Source organism: Eumetopias jubatus, unplaced genomic scaffold (genome assembly GCF_037043125.1).
Source record: "Eumetopias jubatus isolate StellerSeaLion01/CBP00866 unplaced genomic scaffold, mEumJub1_p1.0 scaffold_13, whole genome shotgun sequence".
Taxonomy (NCBI): Eukaryota; Metazoa; Chordata; class Mammalia; order Carnivora; family Otariidae; genus Eumetopias; species Eumetopias jubatus.
The window spans coordinates 13119111-13139950 of NW_028274819.1; the positions used below are offsets into that span (position 1 = coordinate 13119111).

General features: G+C 53.5%; 2 protein-coding genes across 4 annotated transcripts; one reads left to right on the plus strand and one right to left on the minus strand.

Moving 5' to 3' along the window:
* The first annotated feature begins 272 nt into the window (after window positions 1-272).
* Window positions 273-11863, plus strand: UBE2L6 (ubiquitin conjugating enzyme E2 L6). 3 transcript variants are annotated; one of them, XM_028111155.2, is made up of 4 exons: window positions 273-367; window positions 4119-4214; window positions 8917-9103; window positions 11180-11863. In XM_028111155.2, exons 1-4 carry the CDS (start codon window positions 341-343, stop codon window positions 11329-11331), a joined length of 462 nt encoding a protein of 153 aa, XP_027966956.1. In that variant the 5' UTR covers window positions 273-340; the 3' UTR covers window positions 11332-11863. The 3 variants fall into 3 exon arrangements, with proteins under 3 accessions (XP_027966956.1, XP_027966957.1, XP_027966959.1); XM_028111156.2 differs by lacking the exon at window positions 11180-11863 and adding an exon at window positions 9519-10842; XM_028111158.2 differs by lacking the exon at window positions 4119-4214.
* Window positions 11864-13673: 1810 nt separating this feature from the next.
* Window positions 13674-19891, minus strand: SMTNL1 (smoothelin like 1). The gene is made up of 7 exons (XM_088017899.1): window positions 19160-19891; window positions 18813-18945; window positions 18652-18703; window positions 17096-17254; window positions 16788-16902; window positions 16525-16676; window positions 13674-13818 (listed from the first exon to the last, which is right to left on the minus strand). The coding sequence occupies exons 1-7, from the start codon at window positions 19889-19891 to the stop codon at window positions 13674-13676; spliced, it is 1488 nt and encodes a 495-aa protein (XP_087874025.1).
* Window positions 19892-20840: the final 949 nt, after the last annotated feature.

Sequence of the window (20840 nt, forward strand, 5' to 3'; positions counted from 1 at the left end):
AGAGGCCCGTGGGGATGCGGGGTCCCGCGCGGCCGCCGGCGCCGGAGCTGCAGCTAAAACCCGGAGGGGCGGACCGGCGCCGTGCCCGGAGCGCTATCCGCCCGGTGCACGGCGCCCCCAGCGGGCGCAGGGGGCCAGGCAACGCCGCGTGCGCACGGGTCCCCGGATCCCAGCCCCTCGCGCGGGACCGAGGGAACCCGAGTCCTCGGCGCAGCGGGGGCGGGGCTCTCGGGGGCGGGGCTCCGGGGGGCGGGGCTCCAGGGGCGGGGCGCACCGAGGGGGCGCGCCGGAGCTCAGTCCTGCTGGAGAGCACGGAACTCCCCCCACGCTCGGTCCCGAGATGATGGCCAGCAAGCGGGTGGCGAAGGTAACGGCGGTCGGAGACCCCTTTCTCACGACTCCCCTTGCCTCCCTTGCCCTGCCCCCTGCATCCCTCTCCTGGCTCTCGGAGCGCGGTTATTTGTCGCTGTCACCGCCGCCGGGTCCGGAGGAGTGGGTCTGCGAGAGGGGCGGGAACTGGAGCTGGAGGAAGCCGGGGGGGTTTCGAGCGGGGCTGTCGCTGCCTCCCTGGGCTGTGCTGGGGATGGGGATGAGCCGGCTCTCCTTGAGCCGAACTGGTTTCGGTTTCTTTTCTCCTGCCAGAAACTTGTGATAACAATTGCATGCGTCTCACGGAGGTGCTGGAAAGATTCCAGGAACCAGGCGCTCTGCTGAGGCGGGGGGCGGGGTGTGTGTGTGTGTTTGTGTGTGTGTGTGTGTGTGTGTGTGTTAGGAACAGAGGTAATGAGAACAAGGTCTTTGACTTGGAGTAGCTCCTGCCCCGCCCCGAAATTGGGTACCTACATTTCTAGAGTCCCGAGAAGTATGGCGTGTTGAGTAGAAGCCAGGAACAAAGTTCCCTGGGTATTCTCAGGAGGAAAAGATGCCAAGGAGGAGCTGGAAGGCGTCTTGGAGTAGGTGGCGTGCACTCATTCCTTCTACAAATGTTGTCAAAAGCCTGTTATGTGCTGGCTCCTGTTCTAGGAAGCAGGGAGGCAGAGATGAGCACAAATCTTGCCTCCCCATCCCCCTTGAGCTTTCTTTCCAATCAGGGACACAATTTGAAGATTTATTTATTTTTATTTGAGAGAGAGAATCCCAGGCAGACTCCACGCTGAGCACAGAGCCTGAGCTGGGGCTCGATCCCATGACCCTGAGATTATCACCCCAGCAAGTGGAAATCAAGAGTCCACGCTTAACTGACTGAGCCACCCAGATGCCCCTCCAGTCAGGAACACAATTTGAAATGAGGTCTGGGAGGATGGGAAGGGGGCAAATTCCCCGGGAGGTGGGAAAACCCAGGGTGTTTGAAGGACTGGGGTGTAGCCCAGAGGTGGGCATAGGTGGGGAACGAAGAGCACTCATGGTGAAATGGGTCTGACATGCCCCAGACTTTGACTCTCTCGGAAGCACCCCTCCAGTGTGTAGAGTGGGGGTGAGCTTAAGGGGGTGAGGAGGGCTGCCGGCTCCCCTCCACCTTTGCGAGATAGAGGGTCTCAGATTGGGGCATAGAGCTGGCTCAGCCCAGAAGATCTGAAATCTGGAGCTTAGCAACAAAATGGGGCAGAAGGTCCTTCTAGCCAAGCCTGAAAGAGCTAGGAGCCAGTATTTATCACACTGGCACCACGAAATGCCAGGCCACTTCTAGTTTGTAAAATTCCCACAGCAGCTCTGTGAGATAAGTCTTACACCCCCATTTTACAGATGAGGACGTTGGGGCTCAGAGAGAATAACTTAGTTGTCCAGGGTCACCCAGTAGGGAGTGGTGGGGCTGGAATTGGAGCCCTGGTTGGTGGGGCTCCAACCCACAGGCTTGTCCAGTAGCGTCTTTACTTTCATTTTCTTTTCCTCTGAGTCAGGTGACTTCCTCACTGGCCTCAGGAAAGAGCCGTGTGTCCTAGCTTTTGTTTCGGTATCCTCAGGCTTGCAGAATCTTTTGGGAGAGCTCTTCTACAACAGAAAAGTCCAAGCGATCTCAGTTACAGTAAAGTCGGGAAAATGTCCTCTCCAGAGCTCTGTTTGACTTAGGGCTTCATTTCTTGCCAAAGAGTCATAGATGACGCTGCAGCGAGGACTCTTGGGAGCAGATGCTTCTACTTTTGGAATGAAAAATAATTGAGGATTTATAGACTGGGCAGAAGGCACGAGAAGCAGTTTGTGGGTATGAACAGAGACAGAGTATGAGCTGAGACAGAGGCGATGGGGCCAGGGTTTTGTTTATATGTTGGGGGTGCAGAGAAAGTTCATGTGGTCCACAGTCTGAAAAGGCCCTCCCATACTGTGGACTGGGTTTGAGCTTTCTGTCTGCCTTTGTTTATACCACGGTTTCTCAACCTTGTCACTGTTGACACCTGGGGCTGGATAATTCTTTGTAGGATGTCTATCAGCATCCCTGGCCTCTGCCCACTAGATGCTGATAGCAGTCTCCCAATTTGTGACTACCCGAAATGGTACTAGACATTGCCCAAGGTCCACTGGGGGGTGGGGTCAAATCGCCTCTGGTTGAAAACCAATGCTTTATACCCATTTGGTGTTCCAGAGGAATATGACTTGCCCTTGAATGTCTTTTTATTTGTTATTGTTGTTGTTTGGTTTTCCAAAGAAAAGATCCGTTGTCCTGCAGGATGAACCCTAAAAGGGAAGAGGGGTTCCTTGGTCAGATAGGTGTGAGAAGTACTGTATGCTGTGGGCTCACATCTTGGAGATTCACAATACGCTTTAGCTTTATGTTTTCCAAAGTGCTTGATCACGGAACCCTTTTCCATCAATAACTAGTAAGCTTGCATGAGGCACACTGTGCATATTTGCTCTCACTGGGCCCTCTGCCTTGGTGCCTCTCCCCTTCTCTGCATGGTGGACTCCTGTTTACTCTGCATGGCCTGGCTCAGTGCTCCCCTGTCCTCCTCTAACCCCAGTGTGTATCAGCACACCTTCACACAGTCACATTCACCTTTCTGCCATTACTCCAGGGAAGGTCTTGAGGGCTGGGCCCTTCTCACTCAAGCCGTCAAATAGAAGATGCTCTGTAATGCGCTGGAGGGAGAATGCAGTGATGTCCCGGTCACTGGGCTACATGTGGGGGCAGGGGTGGGCGTGTGAGTCACTCCTTGTCGCCTTGTTTCTCTGCTTGGTGTGTAGTGTTCTCCTCTGCTACAGTCGGCCTGAACCATCTCCCTCCCCCAGCCCTGGCCTGGAGGAGTCTGTCTTTGCTGCCCTCTCTGCCATGAGCACCGGACGGGTCTGTCGTCATGCTGGACATGCAGTGGGTGCCGTGGGAAGAAGGGAGGGAGGGCGGGAATTAGGACCTTGTGTCTCTCCAGGAAGAGAGCCAAAGGACGGAGGTGTAGTGTAGTATCTTGGCTTTAGAAAGAAAGGCTCCAAAGAGAGTAATAATGTCTGGAAACAAGGATCTCATCTTCCCTCCCCACCTAGTACCTACAGAGCTTGGTGAGACTAAAGGCACCTAAGTCACTTAAAACACTCAGCGCTGTGCCTGACACATTCTTTTTTTTTTTTTTTTTAAGATTTATCTATTGGGGCGCCTGGGTGGCTCAGTCGGTTAAGCGTCTGCCTTCAGCTCAGGTCATGATCTGAGGGTCCGGGGATGGAGCCCTGCATCGGGCTCCCTGCTCAGTGGAGAGCTTGCTTCTCCCTCTCCCTCTGCCGCTCCCCCTACTTGAGCTCTCTCAAACTCTCTCTCTGTCAAATAAACCTTTTTTTTTTTAAGATTTTATTTATTTATTTGAGAGACAGAGTGCGTGCAAGCAGGGGGACGGCCAGAGGGAGAGAAGCAGACTCCCTGCTGAGTGGGAAGCTGGTTGCAGGGCTCAGTCTCACGACCCTGACTGAGATCGTGATCTGAGCCAAAATCGAGAGTCAGACGCTTAACCAACTGAGCCGCCCAGGAGCCCCTGTGCCTGGCATATTCTAAGTGCTCAGTAAATGAGGTCTCTGACTTGGTCAGCGTCTGTCCCTAGGAGGTCCTTTTTGGGACCTGGGACAGCTTTCTGCTGGGACAGGTGGATGGGCGGCTGAAGTAGGGGAGGCTAGCCCCCTGCCCACCCCTGTGCCCCCTGCAGGAGCTGGAGGATCTTCAGGAGAAGCTTCCCACGTACCTGCGGAACCTGTCCAGCGATGATGCGGACGTCCTGGTGTGGCATGTGCTCCTTCTGCCCGTGAGTGTCCCTGGGGACCATGACCTTCCATTGGCGTGGCAGGCCAGGGCCATGGGCAAGGGAGGCTGAGGACTGGGCCAGAGTTTCCCCTGCCTTAGAGTCCTTTTTTGACTGGAGGTCACTCACTGGTAGAGGTCTCTGCATTGACTGCTTCTGAGGTCGAAGCAGGCTGATGAAGGGCCAAAAAAAGACTTCTGGATTTCGTAGGAGATTCTCTCCTCAAGCCAGTGGTCACCAAGCCCGCCACAGAAGCGTCAGCAGACAAACGGCCCCGAAAGAAGAAAACAGAACTCCTGGACCTTTGTCATGGGGTAGGGGTAAACTTCCTGTTTTTCACAGTTGGCGGAATTTGCCCTCCCCAACCTAAAATGTATTCTGTTTTCTTTTAAAGATCATATTTCAGACAACTTTTTTTTTTTTTTTACTTCAGTATGGTTCATAGAGAGTGACATATAAGTTTCGGGTGTACACTATAGTGATCAGACAACTACTGTTACGTAGAACAATCTGAATAACTCATCTCTACTATTCCGATTTTTCTCCATTTATTAAATCTCTCTCAGTAAAATCTCCCCGCGAAAACAGTATTCTAGAGGACCTGTCTGAGTGCAGGATTTCTATTTTATCATTAATAGACTGATGATATTTTCTATGGGAAGTCATCTACACACCTTTAGTTACATGGACATAAAAATTAAAACAGTGAAACTTTATGGTAGTTCTTTGGAATATCAAGAGAACAATTCATTTGATTATTTAGGATTTGGACTTTTTTATTTTTAAGATTTTATTTATTTATTTGTCACAAAGAGAGAGTAGAGAGCACAAGCAGGGGGAGCGGCAGGCAGAGGGAGAAGCAAGCTCCCCGCTGAGCAAGGAGCCCAATGCGGGACTCGATTCCAGGACCCTGAGATCATGACCTGAGCTGAAGGCGGACATCTGTCAAGCCCTGTGGGCCGCTGGGTTGAAGCAATCCATTTACCTGGCTTGAAGTGAGGACCCCTACTCTGGGCCTCGAGTGCCAGAGGACAAAGGTGCTAGAAGGTGCTCCAGGGACGGATTAGATCCCCAAGGAGGCTAGCTCTGAGGCGGATGAGAGTGAAGGTGGAGGAGCAGGTCAGAAGGAAGAAGGTGGATGACAGGGAAACCTAGGGAAGGTCAAATTTCAGAGTATACTGTGAAATGAGAGGACCCTAATGGTTGGCAAAACCGAGGTGGCTGGTCTTCTGGTCTGAGCACAATTCCAGCTTGTGGAGGGGTGACCCTTGCCCCACCACCAAGCAATTCTCAGGACACTGGCTGGGTGTCCTATTCTTTAACTCACTTCTGACACGATCTACCTAGAGATAGAATCAGATCCCACAGATTAAGGGCTCTGTCCCACAAGACTGTCCCCCCTGCACACACGCCCCCGCCTCCCCTCAGATGTCAGTCTCGAATCCAGGCTGCTTCTGACCCGAATGGTTATAAATCAGAGGTTCCATGACCCCTTCCTCGGGTTCAATTACTTTGCTAGAGTGGCTCACAGAATGCAGAAACATTGTCCTTACTGACCAGTTGATGATGAAAGGTTATATCGCAGAACAGCCAGATGGAAGAGATGCACAGGGAAGGCATGGGGGAAGGGCACGGGGCTTCCCACCCTCTCTTGGCATGCTACTCTCCCCAAATCTCCACGTGTGCACCAGCCCAGAAGCTGTCTTGAACCCTGCCCTTTTGGGTTTTTATGGAGGCTTTATTACATAAACACGATCGATTAAATCATTGACCATTGGTGATTGAACTGGAGCCCTTCTCCCCTCCGACCCTTTAATCCCAGGGTTGGCTCCTCTGTCTACAGCCCCCAACCTTAGGTGCTTCCAAAAGCTACTTCATTAACATAAAAAAAGACATGTGCGTCACTCTCAACACTTGGGAAATTCCAAGGGTTTTTGAGAGCTGTGAGCTAGGCACTGTGGACAAAGACCAGATATATATGAGAATATTTCTGAATGACCAAATATCTATTTCTTATAAATCACAATAGCACAGTAGGTGTGTCCCCAGGAACTAGCCAGAGGTCTCTGGTCCAGCCATACAGGGGTCCTGAACAAGCATGCTAGTTGGGAAGAGTCTGGGATTGGGGGGGTCAAGGGTTGTTGTAGGACAGCCAGCTAAGGGGGCCCAGAGGTGCCTGGTAAAGCCATAAAGAGGCATGGTTGGCGGGCAGGGGAAGGAGAACCCAGGAAGGTCTGTGGGACGAGCCGGCGGATTGCCCCCAAAAGCTCAGTCTCAGGGGCGCCTGGGTGGCTCAGTCGTTAAGCGTCTGCCTTCGGCTCAGGTCATGCATGGCCCCAGGGTCCTGGGATCGAGCCCCGCATTGGGCTCCCTGCTCAGTGGGGAGCCTGCTTCTCCCTCTCCCACTCCCCCTGCTTGTGTTCCCTCTCGCTGTCTCTTTGTCAAATAAATAAATAAAATCTTAAAATAAAAAAAAAGCTCAGTCTCAATATACACGCTCACCAAGGTGGCCCCACTTGTCACCTTGTAAAAAAGCTGACAGCGGGACGAGCCTTTGAAAACTCACAGTAAGAGTTCCATTCACTGAGAACCCCCTGTGGACCGAGCCCTGTTTCCAGGACATTGCATGAGCGTCATACTAAAATCCTCTCAGCCACCCCACCAGGAAGACTGACACCTTTCTACAGTTGAGGAAACTGGAGGCTGAGGGGGTTAGGTGACTTGTCACACAGAAGGTCACACAGGAGAAGCTGGCAGAGCTGGAAGAATAGCCGAGTGCTTTTTCTAAACCCAGAACTCAGGAGGAAATAGGGCTTTCTCAGCTGACCCCAATACGAAGCTGTTGGGTGGTCTGACTTCTTCATGTTACAGATAGGAAACCGATTTCTGGAGGAGCTCCAAGCCACGCCCCAGGCTCGGGGCAGAGCTGGGCTGGTTCCCAGCGCCCCCCCCCCCCCCCCCCCCCCGCTCCAGGGCTGGGCAGCCTCCTTCCTCTGTTAGGACCCAGGAAGCCCCACCTGCACCCCTGCAGACAGGACACACGGACTTTCTCCCATCCCTTCCATGAGGCCTCACCCTTGACCCTGTCTCTACTTCACAGGCCCCGGGCTCTTATTATCAAAAATGGGAATGCTAAGACTTCTTCCTTCTCTGCCCTGTATTGGCCCTCCTATCTCTGACACACCCAGGACCACCATGGCTCCCATTTTGTCCTCTGCTAACCAAGAGGAGCTCTCGTACAACCTTGACTCTGGGCTTACATCCATATGTCGTTCTGCCTGTCTTTGTCCTGTCTTCTTGGTAACAAAATTTCTGAAAGTATCTGGACTTTGGAACCAGCTGGGAGCCTCTGTGCTCTGTGCTAGGGTCACCTGAGTTCCAGGGCTCTCTGCTTCTAGGAGCGTAGACTAATGCTCACGTGTGGAGACGTAGAGTTGGTGGCACTGGGTTCCCACGCGGCACTCCGCTGTGATCCTGGGCAAGTTATAGACATTGAACTTGAGTTTCCTTATCATAAAATAGATGCTAATAGTGGTGAATTCTCATAATCCTTCCTGTAGTAGCTGACACAAAGGTAGTGCTTTCCAGGTGCTGGGCCCTGTTCTAAGCCCTTAACATAAATGAACTCATTTAGTCCTCACATAAGCTCTGGGAAGAAGTCTATTATCATTCTCATATGGAAGCCCAGAGAGGTTAAGTTATTTGCATAAGGTCACACAGCTAGAGAATGGCAGAGCCAAGATTCATACTGAGGCAGGGTGGCTCCAAAGTTCATGTAACCCCTATTGTCCGCTGCATGGACTAGTGTGTGTCAAGCTCTTAACACAATGTGGCACGGGCTAAGTGCCCAGGAAAGTTTTCAGGTTGCTCGAAGTCCAGAGGGTCTTCTACTGGCTCCTGGCAACCCCTTGGCCACCTCAGCCCCTGAGTTCTTTCTTTTTAAAACATTTTTTCTATCACGGTAAAAGTACACAATAACAATATTTACCATTCTAACACTTTTTTTTCTTCTTAAAGATTTTATTTATTCATTTGAGAGGGAAGTCGTGGGGAGGGAGATGGACAAGCAGACTCCATGCAGAGCTCAGAGCCTGACATGGGGCTCGATCCCAGGCCCCCGAGATCAGGACCTGAGCCAAAACCAAGAGTCAGACCCTTCACCGACGGAGCCACCCTGGCGCCCCCCTTCTTTTTCTTTCCTTTCTATTGTATCTATGTGAGAAGATTGATGTTAACTGAACCTACTGTGCTCATCACTTTACCATGTATATAAATCAAACTGTTAGGCTGTACACCTTAAACTTACACATAAAACTGGAAAAAAGCTAATTATAAAAAAAAAAAACCACAAAAAAAGCCGAGATAGTCCTTAGAGCTCGTCTAATCAAACTTGCCGCAGTCTTCGATGAGGAAACGGGCCCTAAGGTGAGAGGCGGCTGGTCCATAGTCAGTTGTACAGCTTGAGCCGGGATCTGACGTTGGTGTCTCCCAGGCCAGGATTCTTCTGTGACTCTACTCTTCCACAAATCCGTGGCACGGTCACCAAGTGAGTGCAGGTGCCACCTGGGAGTGTATCAGAGAGGATGCCTGGGAGCCCGGGGTGGGGCAGAGAGAGGGGGAGAGCCAGACCGAGGTCCTAGGAGGAAACCGGTCTTTTCAGAGCAGACCTGTTTTGGAACAGAGCTTGACCCCTTCTCTTGCACAGGAGAAACCACCCTACAACCTCAAGGCCTTCCACCTGCGCATCAACTTCCCCAAGGACTATCCGTTCAAGCCCCCTACAGTGACATTCACCACCAAGATCTACCACCCCAACGTGGACCACAACGGAAGCGTTTGCCTGCCCATCATCAGCCGTGAGAACTGGAAGCCTCACACCAAGACCTGCCAAGGTGGGACTGGGCCTCGCTTAACAGGAGGGACTGATCCGGGATGTGGGGTTATGGGACTGATTTTGAGTCAGAAAAGCCCAAAAGAGAGGAGATGAAAATTGCGGGTCTCAGCTGAGCCTTTGTTTTTTTTTTTTTTTTTTAAGATTTATTTATTTATTTATTTGAGAGCGTGAGAATGAGAGAGAGAGTACACGAGAGGGGCGAGGGCCAGAGGGAGAAGCAGGCACCTCGCTGAGCAGGGAGCCCGATGTGGGACTTGATCCCGGGACTCCGGGATCATGACCTGAGCCGAAGGCAGTCGCTTAACCAATGGAGCCACCCAGGCACCTCTCAGCCTGTCTTTGGATAAAAGGGATGCATCCTGAGACGCTGGACTGGCTGACCTGGTCCTGCTCCTGCTCTTCTACCTGGACAGGTGCAACAGAGCAGCGTTGCTGTGGGTCATGGGAGAGAGAAGCATGGGCTGTGGAGGAAAGGGCTCTGCTGCTCTGTCTGCAGACCTTGGTGAGGTCTGTTCCTTCCCAGGCTCAGTGCACTAAATGACAGTTGAGGACACTGGCCCAGTAATGGCAGTACACATCGATGAAGCACTTTGAGCACCGTGCTAGGAGCTTCGCACACCGACTTCATCTGATCCCAGCAGCCCCATGAATGGTGTTCTCATTGCCTCTTGAGTCGATGAGGATCCCGGGGCACATGACAGCTAAAGCACTTGCCTACCGTCATATAGCAAGTGGCCGAGCGGGGCTTCAAAGCCAGGCTTGGCTGACTTTATTTGTTTTTTTTTTTTTTAAAGATTTTATTTATTTACTTGAGAGAGAGAGAGAGAGAGCAGGGTCAGAGGGAGAAGCAGACTCCCCGCTGAGCAGGGAGTCCGATGTGGGACTCGATCCCGGGACTCCAGGATCATGACCTGAGCCGAAGGCAGTCGCTTAACCAACTGAGCCACCCAGGCGCCCCAGGCTTGGCTGACTTTAGAACAGTGCTACCCAGCAGAACGTTCTGTAGTGATAGAAATGTTCCATAGCTGCACGGTCCAGTTCCTGATCAGTAGCCACGGGTGGCTACTGAGCACCTGAAATGTGGCTAATGTGACGGAGGAACTGAATTCCTCATTGCAGTTAATTTTAATTCATTTCAATTTAGGTATATACATGGTGGCTAGTGGCTACCTTACATAGTGGACAGTGCGTTTCTAGAGCCCATGAGTGTAATCTGTGTGCAGTCTGTCCTGCTTCTGGACCAGCTCAGGAGTTCTTTTTTTTTAATTAATTAATTATTTTTTAAGAGAGAGAAAGAGAGCGTGTGTGTGTTTGCACGAGTGGGGGTGAGAGTCGGGGGGAGGGAGATGGAGAGAATCTCAGGCAGACTCCCCACTGCGTGAGGAGCCCGATTCAGGGCTCGATCTCGTGACCCTGAGTTCATGACCCGAGAGCACAAGCTGAGCTGAAATCAAGAGTCCGAGGCTTCACCGACTGAGCCCCCCAGGTGCCCCGACCAGCTCAGGAGTTCTTAGCCTTTGGAAACAGGGGTCCCCAGAGGGAAAGGAGGAGTGATCCAGGGGGACTGTGGAGCACTCTTAATGTAGAACCACATGTTTGTGTGTGTTCATATGTGCACGTGCCTTGCGCGATGGACCACTGCCTTCACTGGGTTCCCAGAGCCACAGGGCAATAGTGGTTTCCAGTCTTTAGCCTCAGAACCCTTTTTCCCAAATAAAAGTTGATTTGAAATCCTAATATCAAGCAGAAAAACAGAGTGGTTCTTGTTGAAAAGGGAGTGGGACCCCGAAACCCCAGTTATCTCATCGACCCCCATGATGGGAAGCTTCTCTGAAGCATGGAACATAGTTTGAAAGCCCTGGTGTAGCCAGTCAGGGCTTTGGGCATCATCAGTGAGGAACGAGGGGCATTTGACTCGGTCATAGAGTCAGCCTCATCCTGAGAGATGGAACCTCCCCGGGAGTCCCCCGCGGAGTGAGTGTGAAATCCCGGGGCATCTGGGGGTGGGCTGCCATCGCCTCCTTCCCCGGGTTTTTCTCTCATCCTGCTGTCCTGATCTGGCCTCTCTCCCCAGTCTTGGAGGCCCTCAGCGTGCTGGTGAATAAACCAGACCTAGGGCAGCCTATTCGGGTGGAGCTCGCGGATCTGCTGACAAAGAACCCGGAGCTGTTCAACAAAGAGGCCAGAGAGTTCACCCTCAAGTATGGAGCGGACCGGCCCTCCTAACCGTTCTCACCCATCCTCTGTGTGATGGACGGACATGTGTCGTGGACTGAGGGCTGGAGCCCCTCTCCTTTGTTCCATATTTTCCTTCATAGATTGTTAGTCATTAGTCTGTGTGTGTGGTGTGTGGACCCTTTCCCAGGTTCACCTGGCCACAGGTGGGCGTTTCCCGCTCTCTTTCTCCACCCCAGAGCCAGAGGAGTTCATGACAGTACAGTTCTCCAGATTTCTCTGGAAATCCTGGTCTCACTAATTGCTCTTACAGACACAGGTCACCTCCAGGCCAGCTGGCAGGAAATGAGCCTAGAAGGCAACCAGAATCCCCGCAGGTCCCAGGCATCAGGGGGCAGAGGGCACGTGGGGAGTATGCATGGGAGGCTAGGGCACTCAGAATCATATTTACAATTGAGCAATTTGTTTATTGAGTGACTGAAGTCGGCCAGACTGCTAATAGGTATTACATGTCTAGATTTAGGTGCTAAACCTTTCCTTTTCCACTGATAAATCACGAAATGAAGAATCTCCATCCTGAAAATCTGACTACGTGGTTTTTTTTTTTTTAATTTATTATTTATTTTAGAGAGAGAGATCGAGCACACGAGTAGGGAGAGGGGCAGAGGGAGAGGGAGAGAATCTCAAGCAGACACCCTGCTGAGCACAGAGCCTGACACACGGCTCCATCTCACGACCACGAGATCATGACCTGAGCTGAAACCAAGCTCAATCGACTGAGCCCCCCACGCACCACTGACTACATGATTTTAAACTTTTTTTTCCTTTTTCTAAAGATTTTATTTATTTATTTATTTATTTATTTATTTATTTATTTGGAAGAATGTGTGCACGAGCAGAGGGGAGGGACAGAGGGCGCGAGAGAGAATCTCAAGCAGATTATACCCTGAGCGTGGAGCCTGATGCGGGGCTCGATCCCACAACCCTGAAATCATGACTTGGGCCAAAACCATGAGTCAGACGTTTAACCAACTAAGCCACTCAGGTGTTCCCTGACTACATGGTTTTAAAACCACTTGCTATCCCCTTAGGTTACTGGTTTCTGGGGGCTTACCTTCAGGCTGGGAGGAGTGTCCCCCCCAGCTTCCAGTCCAGGGGGACCACAGAAACCATCTGCTTGTCCACCCATTAAAGTCACAGATGAATTTGGAGGCTGGCTGAGTGTTCGTTGAGAGGATGGGGTGGTTTCATTGGGAGAAGGTGAGGCTGAGGGTTAGCTGCTCTCTACTACAAGGTGTGACCCTGCTCCCTAAAATGGACGGCTCGCTAGGCTTCAAGCCTCATGTAACCCCAAACGCTGTGGGGAAAACTGCCCGTAAGGGACTAGGCTGTCAACCCGTCCACAGGGGGAGCACCCCCATTTTACAGACGAGGCAACTGAGGCACAGAGTGCTCCGTGGATGGCCGGGTCTGCCCTGCCAGTCAGGGCAGGATCCACACCTTCGGCCGCAGCGCCAAGCTGGCTGGTTTTCTTTTCCATGTTTCTCATGAGCTGTTCTCGTCAGCACACGTGCTCCGAATGGCTGATAAAGGCAGACAGGCCTGTTAGCAGGAAATTATAAGCAGCTCAGGGGAGCATCTCCAACGAACAATGGAAAATCAAAAGCAGGCCAGAACTTCAGCCCAAACAGAGGGATTAACTTAACCCGAAGGAAGGACCTTCAGGGAGCATCAGTCTAAGCTTCTGGAAGGCCGCTGCTTGTAAGAGACAGAGTGCACGGTATCACCCCCAGGCCCTGCTGACCTATCTTGTGATTCCCAGAGAATCTTCTATCCCAGCACCTAATCTGGGAGAAGTGTGGAAAGAGGGAAGAGAATCAGGAAAAGCGCCACCAATGGCTTGAAATGTACGAATGCATTTACTTTTGGCCTCACTTAGGGAACACTTAAGTGACAGGCACCAGGCAAGGCTGTTTGCTTGTTTCGTTATCTCATTCAACCCTCACAACACCTCCATCAGGTTTGAACTCCAGTTATCCCTGTTCAGACCGGAAGCTGAGGCTCAGAGAGATTAACTCACTGGCCCAAGGTCACACAGCTGCGTAGTGGGGGGGGGGGGGGGAGGCTGGGTGGTGCCCAGGCCATTGTCCTTTCCCAAATGGCCATCCTGGTTGTTGAGAAGATCGTGTGGGGGGAGGAACCCTGGCAGCTGGGGTTTATTATTCCAGAGGGAGCAAGGTTCCCGGGGCAGGGCGGGGGGGTGTATGGAGGGTGCACTGAGGGGCCAGACATGATTTTATAAAAAGTACTTTTAATGCATTTAAGACTTGTGCCACCTGCCCTGGCTCGAGCCCCAGCTCTGCCCACCTCCACCCACAGGGCCGGTCCACTCCTCATTTCTTCTTGGTCTTCACCAGCCCCTTCTGCACAAGGCTGCGATAGAGCTCCTGGATGTAGGTGTAGACGCACTTGGAGTCAGGCACCGCCAGCCGCACCATGTCGTCCACCTCCAGCAGCTGGGCGCAGTCGGCCAGTTTCCTGAGGGGTAGAGTCAAACCTGAAGGATGCGGGTGCCAAGGGGAGGGGCGCAGACCAGCCAGGGTGAAACCCAGAGAATCGTGTATGTTGGAGCCGAGAGGTCATCTAGGCCGACCAACCCATTGTACAGATGAGGTCACCGAGCCCCTGACAGTCCAAACTCAAACGCAAGATTGAGGGGCAAGATTCAAATTCTGCAGGTCAACTCCTCCATCCTGTGGCCCCACGCATCCCTACCAACAGCCTTCCCTTTTCACTGCTGCCTGATGCCTCCTGGCAGCCCAGTCCTCGTCGCCTGATTATTCATCTTGCCTCCTCCAGGCTCTGCCTGGCTTGGAACCGAGGCAAGGCAACTGCAGGAGGACAACGACCTGTGTCCTGCGGGCCAGGGACACTTGGTTCCTGGCGTTCACTTACAGCTCTCAGCCTCGACTGGGAGTTTCACATCTATGTCACAGCTCTGCCAGGACCTCCTGTATGAACCTAGGACATCGAGGGACCTCACTACTCATCCGCCCTCTAAGACTGCTAAGAACATAGAATGAGATGATCCAAGGAAAGCTCTTAGGAGGACGCCCGGCACCTAATCTCCCTCAATTCATGGGGCTTGTCATCATCATTAAAGGTGCTTCTGAACCCAGAGCAGGACCTGGCACTCCTGACCCCCTCGGCTTCCCACCCCATGGTGCTCACTCCATCCCTTGGCAGGAAAATGCAAAACTGGAAGGGGTCTTCTGGAATATCAAGTCTGGTGGTTTTCAAATTGCATCCTTGGTGCTCTAGGGCCCCGTACACATGCCTCAGGGAGCATCTTGGGAAGGGTGTTGGGTGCGGAGCTGGTGTGCTCCAGGAACCCCTCCCAACCTAGAAAGGTCCCCTTGTGAGTGATGATACTGATAGACCATGAACTCGAAGCTGGGGAGTGAAGACATAAGGAAGCTGACTGAAAGTGGAAAATGGTGAGGTTACCGGATTAGAAGTCCCCATGGGGTTAAAAATCTCTTGGAGTGGGGCTGCTAACCTAAGTGAGCTAGAGAGGGGAGGGGTGGGGACAGGGAGAGAGCGCTCAATGTATGAAACCAACATTTTGAAGGTGATACAATTACTGGCAAAAACTAGATCGTAACCATGAGCAGGTGGCTGAGAAGAGTGATAAGCTCAAATAACCTAGAGGCCAGTGGTTGTAATGATTCCTCTTAACAGGTCACTTTATCCAACGTCATCCAGGCTACAGACAATTTTCATTTGGGTTAAGACATGCTTTGGGCCTTCTGTACCAGTTTCACTACATACAAGTTACAGCCATGAAGTCCAACCTCTAGGAATGAGCTAGTGTTTTGAAGCAATATGTACATTTCATAAGAAAAATGTTAATTAGTTCAATGAAAGTTTAAAAAAAATAAAAAGGTCCCCCTGTAATCTATTTTATACGTCGGGCATTCACTTAATATTTTGTTTGAGGAATCTGCTGAAAAAAGAAAAACCCATTTGCAAAGCACAGCTCCACATCCATCTTCCCCTTTTGCCCCCGGGGGACACGCAGGGCGAGAGAGGGGAACGGTGCTGCCCCAGGCTTCCCTGCAGGTTGGTGGCCAGGCCTGGGCTAGACCAGCGGGCTCAGCGTTCCAGCCCCAAGTGTTGCTGACATCCCCAGGGACTCCCTCCCTGTCCTGAGGCTTTGGAGGTGCCCTCATCTGTCCACTCTGGGGCCTCAGAGTTGACCTCACGGGCAACATCCTCTGCATAATCCATTTCTACCAGATGGCTCAGAAGCCTCTCCCTGGGGCTGGAGAGAAGAGGTGCTCCTGGCATGCGCTCCTTGGGAGCCCTAAGGCCATCAGAGTGCATTCAGGCCTCCAGGGTAGGTAGAGACAGAGGCTTCTGTCTGAGGCTGGCTCTGGTACTTTGGTGGTGGGCGCACCTCCCCTCACACCACCACCTAGCAGCCTCGTCTTTGCCTCTCAGGTTCTTCCTTGGGCCACACTGTTCCTCACACTCCTGCTTTTCCAGTACCCCTTTCTCCAGCCCACCACCACCACCACCCCTGGCATTCAGCGGAGCAAGCCTCAGCAAGAAATCCCCCAAAGTGATGAATAATTATTGTAAAAACTGCTATCATCCATCATCATATAGGAACAACAGCTCAGATTCTTTTTTTGGAGGGTTTGCTCTGGGTTAGGCACTGCTATAGACTTCACCTAATTATTTACTTAACTCTCGCAGTAGCCCTGCAGAAGAGTAAACGTGCCCATTTTAGAAATCAGGACGTGAAGGCTCAGAGAGGTAAAGGAGCCTGTTCGAGATCACACCGCTAGGAAATGGCAGAGTCAGACCGTGGCCCCAAATCTCGGCGCCCACCGTGTCTAAAACGGCAGGCCTGCGGCTCTTCTACGGCTTGCCCTGCCTGCGTTCTCTTTAGGGCACGGCCCCCTGCGCCCCGCGTTACATTTCACACGGAGGGCTGTGCTTATGATCCGTCTCGCCCTTTAGACTCTAAGCCACGGCAAGCGGGCGTTCTGCCCAGTTCACCCACGGCTGTGTCCTGACACAGTTCCTGGCGATCGAAAAGCGTCTGTTGGATGCATGACCGTGTGGCCGAATGACCAGCCCGCTCCCCGCCCCATGTGAATCCAGCGCGCGTGCGCGGCCCCCCAGCCTCCTCCTCCCCCCCCCATCCCCCGAATGTGGTCCGCCGCTGCCGCTTACTCTGCGGTGGAGAAGGCCAGGGTGAAGTTGTGCCGGCGCTGCGTGGGCTGCAGCGCAGCGTAGTCAAAGGCGTCGGGGAAGAACTTGTGGATGAGCGCGCAGAAGGCCATGCCGCTGCTCCAGCTTGAGGAGAAGTTCTGGATGTCCACGTGCTGCCGGTGAGCGGGGCCCAGAGCAGGCCTTGGTGAGCCCCTCGAGCTCTGCGCCACCTGCCGCCCCGGGGAAGGGTCCCCTGCCCCACACGGCCCCTGCTCCCTGCCCACCTCGTAGTTTCTGGTCATGGCCCGGCACCACTCCAGGAGCATGTTCTTGACACCGCCGATGGCTGCCCCGGCTGCCTTCGTGTTTCGGAACAGGGCCGTGGGGCCCGACGCTGCCCTGCAAGGGGGAGGCACGGAGAAGGCCCGGCCAGAGAGGTGAGAGGCCACAGGACGCCCCATGGGGGAGGAGCCCCCGCCCCAGACATCGGTCCTCCCACCTGGGCCCGGGCAGCTCCCACGCCCTCAGGCCTCCCCACCGAGAAGCGACCCTTCCGCGCGGAAAGCCCAGCCCAGCCCAGCCTGCACCCTACCCGCCAAACTTGTCCACGATGGCTTTGCGGTTCTGTGCCCGGGGCCCCCGCGGCCGGGCAGGGGCTGACACCCTGCGCTCTGGTGCCTTCTCTTTCTTCTTCTCCTGGGAGGGAGGGGGCTCTGTGGGACTCTGGGGCACCTCGCTGGGTGAAGACTCACTATGGAGAAGGTTCAGAGCAGTGTGAGAAGGGCTGGGACCAGCCGCTCCAGGGCATAGGAGGGGGCAGGAGGCAGGGGGCCGGCTGCGAGAGAGCTCCCTGCAGTCAAAAGAGGCATATGAAGTTGTGGCCCCCCACTCCGGGCACACCTCTCCTCTGTGCCCAGCACTGGGAGGGGATCGAGGCCGAATAACTGAGGCTCAGTCTAACTTTGGGGAGCGTGTGGTCTGGTGAGATGTGTAGGCAGAGCTAAGACAAGTCTGAGGTCTGACCTGAGTCTGAATCCTGGCTTTGCCTCTTATTTGCTGTGTGATCTTGGGACTGTCATGTCACTTCTCTGAGCCTCAGCCTCTTCATCTGGAAACTGGGCACAAGAAGAGCTACCTGACACGGTGGCTCTAAGGCTCGAGAAAGAAGGGGAGTGGAGAGCACCCAGCTGAGCCTGCCCCATAACGGCCCGAGTGAACATGCACCCACTATCCTTCCCTAAGAAAGTGGCACGGAGGTGAATCTCGGGTCAAGACAAAGGATGATTCCTCCAATGAGTCGAGTTATACACTGGCAAGAAGAAGGCTCTCGGGCGCCTGGGTGGCTCAGTTGGTTAAGCGACTGCCTTCAGCTCAGGTCATGATCCTGGAGTCCTGGGATCGAGTCCCGCATCGGGCTCCCTGCTTGGTGGGGAGTCTGCTTCTCCCTCTGACCCTCCCCCCTCTCTTGCTCTCTCTGTCTCATTCTTTCTCTCTCAAATAAATAAATAAAATCTTAAAAAAAAAAAAAAAGAAGAAGAAGAAGGCTCTCGCTTTACCAGCACCCACCAGGTACCAGGTACTGTGCTCAGGGCTCTATACTGTTTTTTATAAAAGTAATCTCTATGCCCAGCCTGGGGCTCAAACTCACGACCCTGAGATCAAGAGTTGCATGCTCTACCAACTGAGCCAGGCAGGCGCCCCATGTGCTTTATACATTTTATCCCATATAAGCCTCACGCTATGAGGTAGGTATTGATTACGGGGCCCACTTCATAGAAGAGGAGAACAGTGACACGGCCAAGGCCACACAGTTGGTAAGTTTTCTGAACTTGGGCTTTCTGCTCACACTCTGTGGGCAGGGCTGACGCCACGGAAACGTGCTGAGGGACAAGATGAGGAGCCCCGTGAAGCTCTGCCAAGGACGCGGAGGAGGAGGCTTTCCTGGTGGAGCGGGAGTGGTCCCTTTGCTCCCAGCCTCCGGCTTCTTTGGTTTCCTGGGCTCTGCCCTGGGGCAGGGGGCTGAAAGCCAGGAATCCTGGAATATCTCTAGATCAGGCGCCAGGGAGACCCAGGCCCAGGCGATGGTAGACTTGGAAGGGAGCGTGCAGTAGAGGGAGTTGGAATGGGGGCCCCCGATTCTGACGTTACCTGGCTGAAGGACTGGTCTCTCCGGAAGCTGCTGTGTCTGGACCCAACCCATCTGGAGGGAGGGAATGGAAGGAGGGAGGGAAGCTGGAGCTACCTTGACATGCTGTCTGCACACCTCCTCAGAATAGCTCCCACAGCACCCCACGGCCCCCTGGACTCACCTGGGCGGAGGCCACTGCCCTCCTCTGTGGGGCTCTCAAGCCATTCCTCAGGGGAGCTGGGAGTCAATCCTGCTCCTTCCTCTGACTCTCTCTCCACACCCTGGTCCTGCTCTTCCTTGGGACTACCTGGCTCCTGGAATGAACATGATCTGTGTGGGCTCATGGTCCCACAAGCACCTGCCTGAGGTTTTGTGAGGACTTCAGGAAGAGCCGGAAGGCAACCTGGGGCCACGGGGCTATACCCCCACCCCAGGCTCTCGATGTCATTGGGAAGACTGGACTTTCCCAAAGGAATAAAGCCAGGGGTGGGGGGCTTACTTCCTGGGGTGCAGGGGACTCCAGAACACTGTGGGGGCCTCCTCCCTCCTCTCCTTGGCCTCACTCACCGCCTCCTCCTTCACGTCAGCCTCCCGAGGTTCAGCGTCCGCCTCCCCTTCCACAGCAGCCTTTGTCTGAAGGTCTGACCTGGCTTCTGGGGCACTGGCTTTCTTCTGGGCTTCAGCCACGGGCTCCTCTGTCTTGCTGCTCTTCTCTTGAGAGGCCACTGTGGCCTCCTCCTTCCCATCAGCCTCCCTGGCTCCAGTCTTGGCCTCCTGCGCCCCAGCAGCCTGCTTGGGCTCAGCCTCAGCCTCATCATTCCCACGGGCTTCCTCCCTAGATTGGGGCTTGGCCTCCTTCTCATCAGCTTGCTGCTTCTCAGAGGCCAGCGTGGTCCCCTGTGCTTCCTCAGCCTCCTTGGGGTCAGGTTGGGTCTCTTCCTTTCCATCAGTCATCTCCTGAGGAGCCTCTGTGTCCTCTCCCTTCCTGCCGTCCTCCTCGTGAAGTTCAGCCTCCGTTTTGGATTCCACCTTGGCCTCATCCAACCCATTGGCTTCCCCCTGAAGTTCAGCTGGCGTGCTGTCCTCGGCTCGTGCTCTTTCCTGCTTTCCTGCTCCATCCGGAGGCCCCTCTTTGACGCTCAGCTGGGTTGTACCTTTGGCCTCTTCTGCAGAGGCTCCACCTCCCTGCGTCACTGGGGCCTCTGGGGTTGGGGAGACAGTGGTCCCGTCCTCAGAGGGCTTCTCTTCCTTCTGCTCCATCTCTGGAAAGTGGAGACAAGCAGACCTGGTCATGTCATGCCCCATTCCTGCGTGAGGTGAACACCCCGCCCTCAGAGAGCCCTGGGAGTCTGGAGGCCTGCTGCTCAGTCCTGGGTCCCCCTCGGCCCCACTGCTTGGACATGTGACAGGAGCATCCACGTTCCCTGCGGTAAAATGAAGGGGTCCAGCGCTGCTTCCCCAAAGGTGAGGTGTTGGGTCACATTGACTTGCCCTGGGATGGTGTTCACCTAACAGCCCTCTGCAGACTGTGGCTTGGGCTTTAAAGCACGTTAGGTCACGTAATGCCTCTTCAAGGATTTTGTCTCTTTCCGATTAAGCCAATGAAATGGTTAGAACGGGATCCTGGCCTTCAGGAACACCTGTGGAGCAGTTGCTCTTCTCCCTTTTTCAGGGAGGTGGTAGCTAGCCTCAGGGGCAGGCAGGAGTATCCGGACCGAACCTAATAGTACCTCTTTGTTTCCGTTGTATTTCTTTTTACGGTTACTTTCTATTTCTGGCCAGTGATCTTGAGTTTCCATTTCCAATAGTGATATAAACTTTCTTTTAAAAATATATTTGTTGAATTTAAAAATAAGTTACTTCAAAGGAAGGCATTCAGGAAAGCAGGACACAGGTGGCGCAGATGTGCCTAAATCCCCAGGGGTGGCATAAAAATGCCTGAAATTCGGGAAACCCTGGGCCAGCTGGTCTCTGGGGCTCTTCCAGCTTCACCAGCCGCCACCACTCTGTCACAGCTCTGCTAGTGGTTCTCAGACAAGGAGGGCCTGGACGTGGGAGAGTTTATCTTGGTCAAGAATCGAAACGTACTCTCCCTAACCTCTGCCAGAGAAATCTGACCCTCTAACTGCCAGGCATGGGGTGGGGGGCGGGGAGGGAGGTCATGATACACTGACATGAGCTTTCCTATTCGAGTACTGTATATACGGTA